Genomic DNA, 13550 nt, shown 5'->3' with positions numbered 1-13550 from the left:
CTCCGTTCCTCATCCACCTTTCACTCCCTAGTTTTTGCATGTATTGTTTTTTCCTCTGAATTAGTTATTACCGTGATGGTTACCAAATGGCTATTTTCTAATTTTAACATTTATTGTAGGGAAAAAAGCTTTCTCTTTACCTATTTATGTCAATGAAGTCTCATGAATTCCTAGTTTATTCAAAGAAATATAATACTTTACTGTTATTATTTTGATCCTCAGTTTGGCCAGTGGAAGCCCCTTTAAGGAGGCTCCTGTTGTGTTTTTATTTATGTATTTTTAAAATGTATTTATTTATTTATTTTTGGCTGTGTTGGGTCTTCGTTGCTGTGCATGGGCTTTCTCTAGTTGCGGTGAGCGGGGGCTACTCTTTGTTGCGATGTGCGGCCTTCTCATTGCGGTGGCTTCTCTTGTTGCGGAACACGGGCTCTAGGCACTCAGGCTTCAGTAGTTGTGGCACGTGGGCTCAGTAGTTGTGGCTTGTGGGCTCTAGTGCTCAGGCTCAGTAGTTGTGGCGTGCGGGCTTAGTGGCTCCACGGCATGTGGGATCTTCCCGGACCAGGGCTGGAACCTGTGTCCCTTGTATTGGCAGGTAGATTCTTAACCACTGTGCCACCAGGGAAGCCCTTCTGTGGTTTTTTGGTTTTTTTTAATTTTTAAATTTTGTTTTATTTTTATTTATTTTTAGCTGTGTTGGGTCTTTGTTGCTGTGCGTGGGCTTTCTCTAGTTGTGGTGAGCGGGGGCTACTCTTCGTTGTGGTGTGTGGGTTTCTCATTGCAGTGGCTTGTTGTGGAGCATGGGCTCTAGGCACACGGGCTTCAGTAGTTGTGGGGCTCAGTAGTTGTGGCTTGTGGACTCTAGAGCGCCGGCTCAGTAGTCGTGGTGCACAAGCTCAGCTGCAGTGCGGCATGTGGGATCTTCCCAGACCAGGGCTCAAACCCGTGTCCCCTGCATTGGCAGGCGGATTCTTAACCACTGTGCCACTAGGGAAGTCCCTTCTGTGTGTTTTTAAAAATAGCTTTATTTGAAACCAAACAGGACCCTGCAGGGCCTTCCTGGGGACAGACACCCCTCTCCCACCGTCACGTCCCCCACCTCTTGTTTGTAGAAGAGCTTTAGCCTCCTAGGCCGTCCCTGAGTTCCAAAGAGCAAATTGAATCAGAGAAGTGGGAAAACGTAGCAAAAAAGGGAGAGCAGTCTAGACAAAGTAATAATATTTTAGCCATAAAACAAAGTCAAGGACCTTTAGTTCTACTTGAAGGCTATAGATAATATCCTGAGCCATATCCTTGAGTGGTTTTGTAGATACTAAAGCCCCCAGCAGGTGGAAGAAGTTAACTGCATGCTGACCACCTGCACTTAGACCGCAGAAAACTGGTAATTGAGATTTCCGAAATACCTAGTACCTTGTTACCTCACCATCAACCAACCAGAGAACTGTGCACGAGCTGATCACGAAACCCATGACACTCTCCCTCACACTGTCTTTAAAAGCCATTCCCTGAAAGCCACTGGGGAGTTCAGGTCTTCTTTTGAATATGAGCTGCCAGTTCTTCTTGATTGGCACATGCAATAAACGCTGTACCCTCCTTCACTACAGCCCGGTGTCAGCAGATTGGCTTCGCTGTGCATCAGGCGAGCAGACCCAAGTTCCGTTCAGTAACATATTGAGATATAATCCACATACAGTACAGATCATCCATTTAAATTCAGTGGTTTCTGGTGTGTTACATTAACTGTTGTAAATGGTTGTAAAATACATGTAACAAAATTGACCATTTTTTTGGCTGTGCTGCACAGCTTGTGGGATCTTAGTTCCCCAACCAGGGATTGAACCCTTGTCCTCGGCAGTGAGAGCGCCAAGTCCTAACCACTGGACCAACAGGGAATTCCCCCATTTAATTATTTTTAAGTGTATAATTAGTGGCACTAATCACACCCACAACATTCTGCCACCATCGCCACTGTGTATTTCCAAAACATTTTCACCCCCCGGAGCAGAAACTCTAACCTCCCAACCCCCTCAGTGACCTCATGGCTACTTTCTGTCTCTACAAAGCTGCCTGTTCTAGGTTCTTCAGTGGTTACTCTTATGAGGCTATAATACAGTGTCAAAATGAAATTGTGTGTGTAGATCCATGCCTCTTTTTTTTAAAGATTATTTATTTATTTTTGACTGCATCGGGTCTTAGTTGCGGCACATGGGCTGTTCGTTGTGGTGTGCTGGCTTCTCTCTAGTTGTGGCATGCGGGTTTTCTCTTCTCTAGTTGTGGCACACAGGCTCCAGGGTGCACGGGCTCTGTAGTTTGCGGCATGCGGGCTCTTGTTGAGGCGCGCAAGCTCAGTAGTTGTGGTGCACGGGCTTAGCTGCTCTGTGGCGTGTGGGATCTTAGTTCCCTGACCAGGGGTCGAACCCACGTTCCCTGCATTGTAAGGCAGATTCTTTACCTCTGGACCACCAGGGAAGTCCTTCCGTGCCTCTTTATCCCTTGTGTAGATTCGTGTAACCAATGTCACAGTCAAAATAGAGAATAGCTTCATCACCACAAAGATCTCCCTCCTGCTCTGCCCTCTCCTGCCCATCCTTAACCCCAGGCAACCACTAATCTGTTCTTCACCTCTATAATTTTGTCATCTCAAGGATGTTATTTAAATGGAATGTTTTCAGATTGGCTTTTTTCACTCAGCATAATTATCTGGAGATTCATCCAGGTTGTTGTGTTAATAATTTATTTTTATTGCTGAGAAGTATTCCATGGTGTGGATGTGCCACAGTTTGATTAGGCATTCACCTGTTGAAGGACCTTTGTGTCATTGCCAGTTTGGGGCTGTTACAAATAAAGCTGCTATAAACATTGGTGCATAGTATGGTTTTGTGTGGACATAAGTCCTCATTTTTCTGGGATAAATGCCCAGCAGTATGATTGCTGAGTCCTGGTTTTCAAGAAATTGCCAAATTGCTTTCCAGTGTCTGGACCATTTTACATTCCCGCCGGCATCGTACACAGATCCAGTTGCTCCACATCTTCTCCAGCATTTGGTGGCGTCACTTTTTAAATTTGAGCCATTCTTAATTTACACTTCTCTAATGGATGGTGATGTGGAGCATCTTCTCATGTGTTCATTTGCCATCTTCATCTCCTCTTGGGTGAAATGTCTGTTTTGTTTCTTTTGCCTGTTTTCTAGTGAGATTGTTTGGTTTTTAGTTAATTCTGAGAGTTGCTCATATATTCTGGATATGTGTCCTTTGTGGATATGTCATTTGCAGATATTTTCTCCCAGTCTGTAGATTCTTTTCATCTTATTAACAGGGCCTTTCCCAGAGCAGTTTTAAAATTTGATAAAGTCCAATTTATTGATTTGTCTTCTTTTACACATGGTGCCTTGGGCGTTATGTCAAGACTCTTCATCAATTGCTAGGTCCAAAAGATTTATGTTTTCTTCCTAAATTTTTATAATTTTACATTTACATGTATGATCTGCTTTGAGTTTTGTCTTTGTCTTTTGCCGTAACTTTTTTTTTAAATCAGCAAATATATCTGTCTTTTCTGAGTGTTCTAAGTTAATTATTTTTCTAAATTACCTTCTGATTTATTTATAGTTTTATCTTCTACATTCCAATCTTCAACTCATCTGAAAATCACTCTCATAAATGACGTGAGGAAGGGTTCCGGCTCTGTTTTCTATCTACCTACGCTGTGCTCAGCACTGCTCCTAAGTGCTTTAGATATAACAATTCATTTAATCCTCACAGCAGTCCTGAGAGGTATTGTAGCATTATTATCCACATTTCAGAGATTGGAAACTGAGGCTTAGAGAACATAGGTAACTTGCTTAACATCACACAGTCAGGAAGTGGAAAAAATATATATATTTATGTTTGCTATATATATGTTTGGTATTTCAACATCTATAGTGGAAATCCCATTCTAGCTTTTTGTACACTTAATTGGGTTGTGTGATTTTTTTTAATTAATTTGTAGAACTTCTTTATATATTTTGGAGACAAGCCATTTTTAGTTACATGTATTTCAAATATGTTCTCCCACTCTGTGGCCTGACTTTTTACTCTCTTAATGCTATATTTTGACTAATATATTTCCTAATTTTAAAATAGTTCTATATTAATATTAATAAATATATTAGTGTTTTCCTTTATGATTAGTGGGATTTTGACCTGTTTAAACTTTTGCCCCACTTTCTCACGTTTGTATGTTGGTTTTTTTTTTTTTTTGGCTGTACCGCATGGCTTGCGGAATCTTGGTTCCCCAACCAGGGATAGAACCTGAGCCCTCGGCAGTAAAAGCGCAGAGTCCTAACCACTGGGCTGCCAGGGAATTCCCATGTCTGTATTTTTTAAAGCATTTATTGCTTCTGTAATTCGAAACATAGAAACACCAGTAGATGCAGACTACTACGGGCCTCGCAGTCCTTGTTTTAGCAGGTGCTGCAGTTTCTTTTATAAAAATGTCATCTTTCAGTTATCTGGATCTGGCACTTCGGGCCCTCCTTGGCCTAGGAAAGAGCTGCCCACTCAGCAGCCCTGTAACAAGAGCCCCTGCCCAGGTTAGGGGCTGCGGGAAAGGTGTGGGAGACCAATTTTAACCACAAAGCCATTGAGCAGAAATGTCTAAAGTTAGAGGCTGTGAAAATACAGGAAAGAAATCACTGCTCTGGCAACCCAGCAGCAGGACAGAGAGAGCTAGAACAGGCCCTTCACAAAAGCCATCCTAATAAGTGCGCACATGGGCTCCACGTGTGGTTGGGTCAGTGCCCTTTGAGGTCATGGCAGCTCAGAAGAAGGCCGAGGCCCTGAGACCCTGTGCATCACAGACAAGGTCAATCTCCTGGTGACTTTTAGGTTGAAAGGTCCAGAGAACACTGCCCCTTTACTGCTTCTTGGATAAAGCACACGGGGCCTCTTCATTAATTTTTCTCCTTTCCAGCCTAAAGGTAGCAAAGCTCCGACGGACTCCTGGTTTCACCTGCAGCAAATGACTGCAAGTTCCCCCACACACACCTGCGACCACCCAGACCCTCCCCTCTCCCCGCCCCCCCCCCCGTTAGTCTCCCCCTCCCCTCCTGACCCCAGTAATTAACTGAGCACCGTGGCTGAGGGCCTGAGCAGGGCTATGCCCGTGTGGCGGGTTCCCTCTCTGGGCAGACAGGCCCTCCCCCAGAGAACGCCGCTTTACCACGTGCTAACCCGAGCCCAGACCCTGTCCCATCCCAGACCCCACCAGTCCCCCAGCTCCTGCCTCACACGTGCAGCTGGCCACCAGCAGGTTCGTCACACACCAGCCAGACCCCCCTTGCCCACATCAGTGGCCCCCAAAGGTGAAGGTGGCATCCAGTGAGCTGGCCGTGGCCTCTGGACTTTATTCCGGCCCTGGGCCTTGGCTGGGGTGAACAGCCGGCTGGAGAGCCATGTCCTGACTCCATGCTGGAGGGAAGGGGGGGAGGCAGGGTCAGGCCGGGGTCACCAGCCAGCTCAGCTGTAGCTGTCAGGGTCCGTGTCATCTGGCAGAAAGTAACGTTGCAGGGCAGGCTGCAGGAGCTGCGGGGGCAGCGGGTGGGCAGGCCTGGGCCAGTCTGGGGGGAAAGGCTGCAGTTCCACCCGGGGCAGTGGCAGCTTCAGCATCCGGATGGCGCCATCCAGGGTGCGGCCCGCCCAGAGCCGGGACGGCATTCGGCCTGGGGGCCAGTAGTACAGTGAGACCTTGGGGTGGGGTCAGTGCTCCGCGGGAACTGGGCTGGGGTGGGGTAGAGGTCAGGGTCCGATTTCTACCCCCGTCCCTACTCACCCCTCAGTTTCATTGGAGACCTCTGGACCTTGGCCTCCTGAAGCCGGAGGATGGAGTAGTGCCTGGAGGGTAAGGAGGCGGGTTTGGCTGAGCCCGCGCCTCAGCTGTTCCACACAGGCTCTGCCCCAGCCTCTTCCAGGGACCGGTGGCGTGCTCACCGGGGTTCCCGGGACTGTGGCACCACCATGCTGGGCCTCCGTGGGGGCGGGCGAGGGGGCGGGGTCTTGGGCTCCTCCTGCAGGGGGCCCTGCTGCCGAGCCCGCTGCTGCTCGCAGAAGAAGTTGAGTGCGTCGATGGGCCCCGGTCCAGCATTTTTGACTGTGACCAGTTCGTCTGCTCCAGAGGCAGTGTCTCATCAGGCAGCGCGGCTGGCGCGGAGGGTCGCAAGGGGGCCTCAGGCCAGGGGCAGAAGTGCGTCAGTGTCTCAGACAGTGCACGTCGGGTCCGCCCAAAGCGCATCTGTGCCAGCGTCTGCTGGGCCTGCGACTCCAGGGCGGCCAAGTCCGGCTCTCCGGGTGAGACCACCGGTGAGGGCGTCCGGGAGATGCTTGAGGGCATCACAGAGATATGAACAGTTGCCCCGGAGACCATGGAAATCTGCGACAGGGCCTCCTTCGAAGGAGGGTGAAGTGCTGAGGTCTCTGAGACCTCGGGCAGCATCTCTGACAACTTGGCTACCGAAGGCGGCACAGTTTCCATCTGCTGGGGAGTTGGCCAGTGGAGGCTGGAGAGGTGCTGCCCCTGGCTCCAAGCCTGAGACCCCACCCCAGACTCCCTCCTGGGGAGGCGCAGGAAGATCCCGGGAGATGGGGAAGGGGTGAGGGATGGGGGAGGATGGAAGAGGCGCAGAGCCAGAGCGGGGCAAGGAGCCCGCTGGCCTCACCTGGCTCTCCCCTCTGCACTTGGGAGAAGCCTGGGGAGAAAGCGAGAGGCTCTGCGGGCAGGTGGCCCGCCCCCGCCCCGCCCCCACTCCCGCCCCCTCCCCCTCCCATACCTGAGCCCGTGCCTCCAAAACTCCCCCGAACCTGCAGAGTGAAGATGGGGAAGAGCTTTTTGAACCAGTTCTGGCCGACGAAAAAACTGCAGGAACCTAGGCAGATGCCCGTACCGCTCTTCCCAGAGCGAGTGCCCGTAGTGGAACTGGGGGCAGTGAAGACAGGTCTCGGCCCTGGCGGTGTCCTCGCGGGAGCCCAGGGGCTTCGCGATGAGACACTCGGGGCTCTAGGGGCAGCGGCAGCAGCTGCAGACCCTGCCCTCCCCAGGCAGCTCCTGCGCCACTGCCCAGCCCAGCCCCGACGCCCACCTGAGCCTCCTGCTCCAGCAGCTGGTCAGAGAGCTGCCTGTGGGGGCCCAGCGAATCCGAGGCCCAGTCCAGATCCTGCTCGTCCTCCTCCTCCCCCTCCTCTCCCAACAACTGGATCAGCTTCTCCTGCCGCTTGGCGCGCCGCCGACTCATGCCCCGCGACAGCCACAGGTCGTCCTGGCTCCCGCCTGGCTGCGAAGTGGAGAGCGAGGCCGTGGCCACGGGCGCGGCCTGGAGCCGGCCCCGCCCCGCCGCAGGCCCCGCCCCGCCCCGCCCCGCCCCTTGCCTCGCTCTCGCAGCGGCGCCTGAGCGGGCCTAGGGCTCCGAGGCCGCTGACCTCCACAGGCAGCCACATCTGCTGCAGCACCACCGAGTTGGGCACGCAGCCCGGGAAGCGGATGGGCCGCCGCCAGTGCTGCAGGTGGAGCACAGCGGGGCAGGTTGAGGGCCTGGACTCCACCTGCCCCAGAGACCACGCTGACAGGGCACCCCGGCCACCAGCCCAGCTCTGCCCGCCTGATGTCCAAGAGCTGAGCTGGGCTCACACGCCCTGCCCACGACACACAGACAGGAAGAGAGAATCTCTAGAGATCAGGCCGAAGGGCAGGCAGTGAGTGTGGCATCAGCTGTGGTAACTGAGGAGGGAAATCTGGGTCACAGCTGGCCTGTGGGGAGCCCTGACACCCACATGGTCTCCACGGGACTCAGCCCCGGTCCTGGAGCAGAGACGCTGATAAGAAGGGGGCAGTAGGAGGGACTTCCCCGGCGGCCCACTGGTTAGGACTCCGTGCTTTCACTGCTGGGCCGGGGTTCAATCCCCGGCCGGGGAACTAAGATTCCACAAGCCGCGCAGCGTAGCCAAAAAATAAAAAAAAAAAAAGAAGGGGACAATAGGAGCTCGAGGGGGGCTATTGGGGGCTTGGGTAGATGGAGTAGCAGCTGGAAGGAGCCGTCACCCACCTGGGAAGGTAAGAGTGCCGGATGTGTGGGGGGAGGGGCTGGGCCTGTCTGGGCACCTGGAGGGGGACAGAGTGGGAGGGCCGGCGTCCACTGACTCCGCTCCCCACAAGGGAGGGGACTCTGGCCTCCCAGACAAAGTCCACAGAGGCCCCGGCCCCCCAACCCTTGCGCTAGGGAGTGGCTTTGCCTGGCTCCTGCTCTGAAGTCCCCGGCCCTCTGGCAGCCAGTTCCCAGAGTGAGGGGTCAGGGCACACGGAGAGCAGCAGCAGCAAAACTGGGCCCGGGGTGAGGGGTGCAGGTGGGCCTGGCCCTCGGGTCAGAGCTGGGCACAAAGGCTTACGGCAAAGGGAAGGTTGGGTACGTACAGAGGGCCCCCCCCCCGGGGAGGGAAGGGCCTCAGGACAGCGAGGGGCTCTCACCTCATAGGGCTGAACAGCGGCAGGGAAGAAGCCCCTGAGGTTGGAGAGACGCTCCTGGGGCCGCCTCTTCAGCAGCAGGGGCATCTGGGGATGGGACAGGGCTCAGAGCCGAGTCTGGACTCCAGTGTCCCTGCAGTTCTGCCTTCGGGCAGCAGCCTCCACCCGCCTGGGCTCCTCACCCTGCACTGCAGGTGGGAGGACAGTGGATCCGGGGCCACAGGCTTCTCCCCGTGGAGCCGCTCCAACTGCAGCTGCAGGTGCAGACTAAGGCCCAGTTCGTGGCTCGGGAAGGAGTGGGCCAGCAGCTGGGGTGGAAGGAGTCGTCAGCGGGTGGGGCAGGAACCATGAGGTGAAGGCAGAAGGGTGGGAGTGGTGGTAGGCCTCACCTGGGACGCTCTGCTGTGCAACCTCCGGTGGGTGGGTGGGGGGAGGCAAGGGGACTCGGGGAGGGCGGGCAAAGCGCTGGCCCAGGGTCCCAAGATCCTGTGGTGGCGAGGCTTCAACGCCCCAGAGATCGGGGACATCTCTCGGCAGGGCGCACACGTCCCAGGTCTGTCTCTCCACTGTGAGGGTCACGGTGCTCCACTGCTGGGACTCTCCTCCGGAATACCTGCCCTGGCAGGGAGGGCAGGGCAGACGGGCAGTGTCAGAGGCCCCGGATGAAGGGAGGGACTGGGGAGGCCCCACACTCACCGGCAGACCAGGGCCATAAATCAGACGGAGGTAGTTATCAAAGGCCTCCTGGCACTGCTGCCAGGAGGGTGGGGGCCGGGCTGCAGGGCCCACCAGCCCCAGTTTCAGCTGCTGAAGGTCTTGGTCCCGGGCAATGAAGGCTTCCAAGTCCTGGGGTGAGGGTCAGGGGTCAGCGCATTCTTCCTTGAGCCTTGCTGCACGCCCCTGGACAAGCACAGGGATCCCAGGCCTGCCCCAGGGACTGAAGGGGAAGGGCCTGAGCTGGGGTCGGGGGGCAGGGCTGGGGCACTGAGGTGGAGAAGGGGTCAGGAGCCACCCCACCTTCTCCAACACTGACTGCTGAGGCGTGGCCGTCTGGCGATGGATGAAAGACGAGGCTGCGCTGCAGACAGGGAGGGACACAGGTGGGATGCTGGGTGGCATTGCCAGTGGGATAGGGCAGAGGCTGGGACAGGGACCCAGGGGTGGTGGCCAGGCCCCTGGTGGGGAACCACAAACAGCCAGGAGTGGGAAGGCCGGGACTGGGACGGGCTTGCAGTGGTTGGCCAAGGGGCCTGGGAGCCCTGGGGTCTCAGGTTGGGAGCACTGGGCCAGGCCCTGACCCAGGGGAGCCAGGTCAGGGCCTCCGGGACGGCTCGGCTGGGCCTGCCGGCAGACCTGAGGCTGGCCACCCCACGCAGGTTGGCGAGCCTCTGCAGCTGGGCTGAGGTCAGCGACTCCTGGCTGGTCAGCGGCAGTGGAGGGTCATCCACCACATCAGGGACATCCTGGCACAGCTTCTGAGCAGGGGAAAGGAGCCTGGAGCCCTGGCCTCGGTGGCTGGTCTGCCCACAGCAGCCCCACCCCGCCTACCTGTGCTCAGTGCACACCTTAATCAGGTAAGAAGTGGGCAGGTAGAACCTGTGGGCCACCAGGCAGAGGCAGGAGCCCAGGGCCAGCACCAGGTCCCCACTGTTACTGCAGAAGCTCAGGGCCTGAGGGGCACCGTTCAGCTGCAGCAGCCTGGAGGGTTGTTCAGACCGACAGTCCGGCCCTGCTCCTTGGAACAGAACACGGAGGCACCGGCAGAGGCAGGCCCCCCCCCAGCCCCCCCCCAGCCCACCGCAGCAGGCGGTTCTCCGCGGTCCAGATGCGGATGGTGCCGTCCAGGCTGGAGCAGGCGTACAGCTTGAGCGTGGGACAGAAGCACAGGCCTGGGGGGCCAGGACTCAGGGTCAGGGACCAGAGCCATCTGGCGGCGCAGACGTCACCTCTGCCCTGCCCGCTCACCGGTGATGTGGTCCGTGGGGTCTCCCTGGGGCCGGTGATCCAAGCGTGGGCTGTTGCCCAGGCCAAACTGCACCAAGCCACAGGTGGCGCTGTTCAGGTCCTCGAAGCCCACGGTGACGCGATTCCCGAGGGCACAGAGCACCGCCGCCGGGCGGCAGCAGGAGAAGGTGCGCAGGAGGCTCAGGCGCTCCTCGGCAAACGGACGGACGCGCCACATCTTCACGGTCAAGTCTCCCCCTGTGGGGGCGGGAGCCACGGTGGAGCCTTTGGGGAGGGAAGGGGTTCCCAGGCCGGCCGTGGAGGGAGGAGAGGTACCCACCCGAGGACACGATGCTGTTCCAGGTGGACGCAGTGGCGGTGACGGGGCCTGGGCTGTGCGCCTCCGTACGGAAGACCGTCTTCGAGGAGTGCAACTCGAGCACGGACAGGGTGCCATCAGTGTGCCCCACCACGAGCAGGTACCTATGGGTGACCACAGCCTGTTGGTGTGGGCCCGGCCGCCTTGCCCAGCCCTGGCTGGCTCCGGCACCCACCGGTTCTTGTCCTTCCAGGCCCCGGCCACGTCGCTGCGGCACAGCTCCCCCTTGTACTGGCGCACTATCTCCCAGGCGGCAAACGCGCTCCCGGGGTCCATGAGGTGGCTGTAGAGGTGCAGGCAGCAGGGCCGGGGCGCCGGGGGTGGCGGCGGGCACAGGCGGTGCAGCACGCACATGGGGCAGCGTGCTGCGTTGGCGCACAGCAGGTGCCCGGCGCGCGTCAGCAGCCACAGCAGCTCGCGGGGCAGGCAGTAGGCCACGGCGGCCGCGCGGTCCTCGGGCTCCAGCAGAAGCGCACTCACGGTGCGTCCGCTGGAGACCGACACCAGGTAGACCGAGCCGTCGGCGGAGGCGCACACGAGGCGCGTGGGCAGCTGCGCTTGCGGGGACGTGGGAGAGGGCAGCGCCGGCGCCACCTGCAGGTGGAGCACCGGCGCCGACAGCTGGGCCAATGGCGAGTAGAGCTCCCGCACGCGCCACAGCTCCACGCTGCGGGCGCGCAAGGAGAGCAAGGGCCAGCCGGGGCCGGCAGGAGCCAGCAGATGGCTCACGGTCTCCGACGGCACGCTCGGGCCCCGGCGGCTCAGCGCCACCTCACCCACCGGCGCCGCTGCCTGCAGGTCCCACGTGCGCAGCGTCCCGTCTTGCGAAGCCGACAGCACAAGGGCCGTGTTCGGGAGCACGGCCACCGCAGTCACCGGGCCTGCGGGAGGGGCGCGGGTCACTCCTGCGCACCAGGGACTGAGGGAAGGGGAGCCGTCGGTCAGGGTCATGACCAGGGCGGAGAAGCTTGGCCAGAAGCCCGTGGAGATCCTGTGCCCGGAGCTCTCGAAGGCAGGGCTGTGCCCAGGGTGAGGGGAGACCAGGCCTCAACAGCCACCGTGGCACGGCGCACCTGTGTGTCCCACGAACACCATCCGGATCTGCCAGTCAGCCTCCCACACCTTCACCGTGCTGTCCCGGGAAGCTGTGACCATGGCCCCACCTCTGCAGTACGCTAGATCGGAGATGGTGCTGAGGGCTGAGAGGGAGGCCCGTGGACTCAGGACAGCAGTGTGTGTGTGTGTGTGTGTGCGCACGTGCACGTGCCGGCACACCTGCCATGACCGGATTTCTGTCGCGGACTCACTTCATGGTCCCCCCGCTCCCGCCAGCCCCGGGGCCCCTCCTCACGTTTTGTGCAGGTCCCGACGCACATCTGTGAGAGCCCAGGTGTGCAGATCAAAGGTGAGCATGGCTGAGCCGTAGGCTGCGCAGCAGCGTGGGACGTGAGGGGGATGCCGAGGCCCCAGAGCCAAACGCGCGAGCGCACCCGAGAGGCTTGGCAGCAGCCACAGAGGGGACCCATGGGGAACCAGGCAGCGACCCCCTGCACGGAACTTCCAGAGCGCCAGGCTTCCGCCCGCCTCCGCCACCAGCAGCAGCCCGGGGTCGGGCACCGGCAGGCAGCAGACTGGCTCGCGGCCCGGCACCCTGTGCTCCACTGGCTTACTCTGCCACAGCAGGCTGAGGTCGGACCTTAGGATGGCCAGCCCCGCTGGGCCCCAGCCCACAAAGCGGCCCACAGTGCCCAGCTCGCCCAGCACTGCCACCAGCCCTGTAAGCGCGACTGGAGCCAGCAGCTTCTCTTGCGCCCAGCCATCCTCTCTGTGCAGGTGCAGGCGGCCCGCACCGTCCAGCACCACGAAGCGTCTGCCCACGGGGTCCTGTGCCACCGAACACAGCCCAGCTGCCACCTCCAGGCGGCGCAGCGGCTCTAGCCCGTGCGTCAAGCGTGCCACGCCCAGCTCAGCTCTCTTTTCCTGCGGACCGGGACCAGTAAGCCTGCCGTAAACTTGGCGGGGGCCAGGGGTTGGGGGGCGGGGGTGTAGGCAGCACCCACCTAGGGGAGCCAAGAGGATCCGGGCTGGGGTCCTGCAGGGGACCCCTAGGGGAAGAGCCAGGCCGGAAAGAGGCCTCGAGACAGATGCCATGGGCAAGCCGCACCTTTTCCACAGAAGTCTGGAGACGTGTACGCAGTAGCAGCCACAGCTGGCGGGCACGGGCGCTCGGGGTCATGTTCTGCCACCGAGAGTTGCTGGTAAAAAGCCGTGGGGCTGGCTCCTTAAACGATGACTCTGCGAACCGGCAGCGGAAGCCCTATCGGTGTGGACTTGGGCCCCTAACCCTGGAGGTCATGGGCAGCCAAGGCCCCTCCTGAGGGCCCTGCCAGGTTAGGGGACTGCCCGGGGAGTGCTGCATTCCCAGAGGACAGAACCAGCGCTTGAGTGAGGCCTGCGGCCAAGCGGGCCATCGCGGGGTCGAGGCCGGGCCACCTCACCGTCCTCTTCGTTGAGCAGTCCCGGGTCCGGGACGTCGTAGATGTCGGCATCATACAGGTCCAGGTCTGGAATCAGGTGGTCGCCTTCTACGGTAAAGGGGTTGCTTGCATCCAACACTTCTGGCTCCATTTCAGGAGCCGCGGGGTCCAGGCGGTTCAACAGCCCCCTTGGCCCGTTGCTAGGATACCGGACGCAGCAGGCCCCGCCCTCGACGCAGGCCCCGCCCCCACGCCTCATGAGCCTC

At 58.5% G+C, this 13550-nt stretch overlaps 1 protein-coding gene across 1 annotated transcript; it reads right to left on the bottom strand.

Moving 5' to 3' along the window:
- Positions 1-5458: 5458 nt before the first annotated feature.
- On the bottom strand, positions 5459-13543 carry WDR97 (WD repeat domain 97). The gene is given in 24 exon segments (XM_060115747.1): positions 5459-5695; positions 5806-5867; positions 5964-6108; positions 6111-6678; positions 6831-6884; positions 6886-7025; positions 7027-7300; positions 7395-7523; positions 8488-8571; positions 8667-8792; positions 8874-8915; positions 8917-9102; positions 9181-9330; positions 9502-9562; positions 9838-9959; positions 10050-10182; positions 10283-10373; positions 10450-10686; positions 10769-10911; positions 10983-11688; positions 11881-11999; positions 12159-12787; positions 12972-13102; positions 13306-13543. Coding segments are annotated over 24 exon segments (4773 nt in total). The 3' UTR covers positions 5459-5492.
- Positions 13544-13550: the final 7 nt, after the last annotated feature.

Source organism: Mesoplodon densirostris, chromosome 13 (assembly GCF_025265405.1).
Source record: "Mesoplodon densirostris isolate mMesDen1 chromosome 13, mMesDen1 primary haplotype, whole genome shotgun sequence".
Classification (NCBI taxonomy): domain Eukaryota; kingdom Metazoa; phylum Chordata; class Mammalia; order Artiodactyla; family Ziphiidae; genus Mesoplodon; species Mesoplodon densirostris.
Note: the sequence above shows the minus strand (reverse complement) of the source record. Positions and strands in the feature narration are given on the sequence as shown.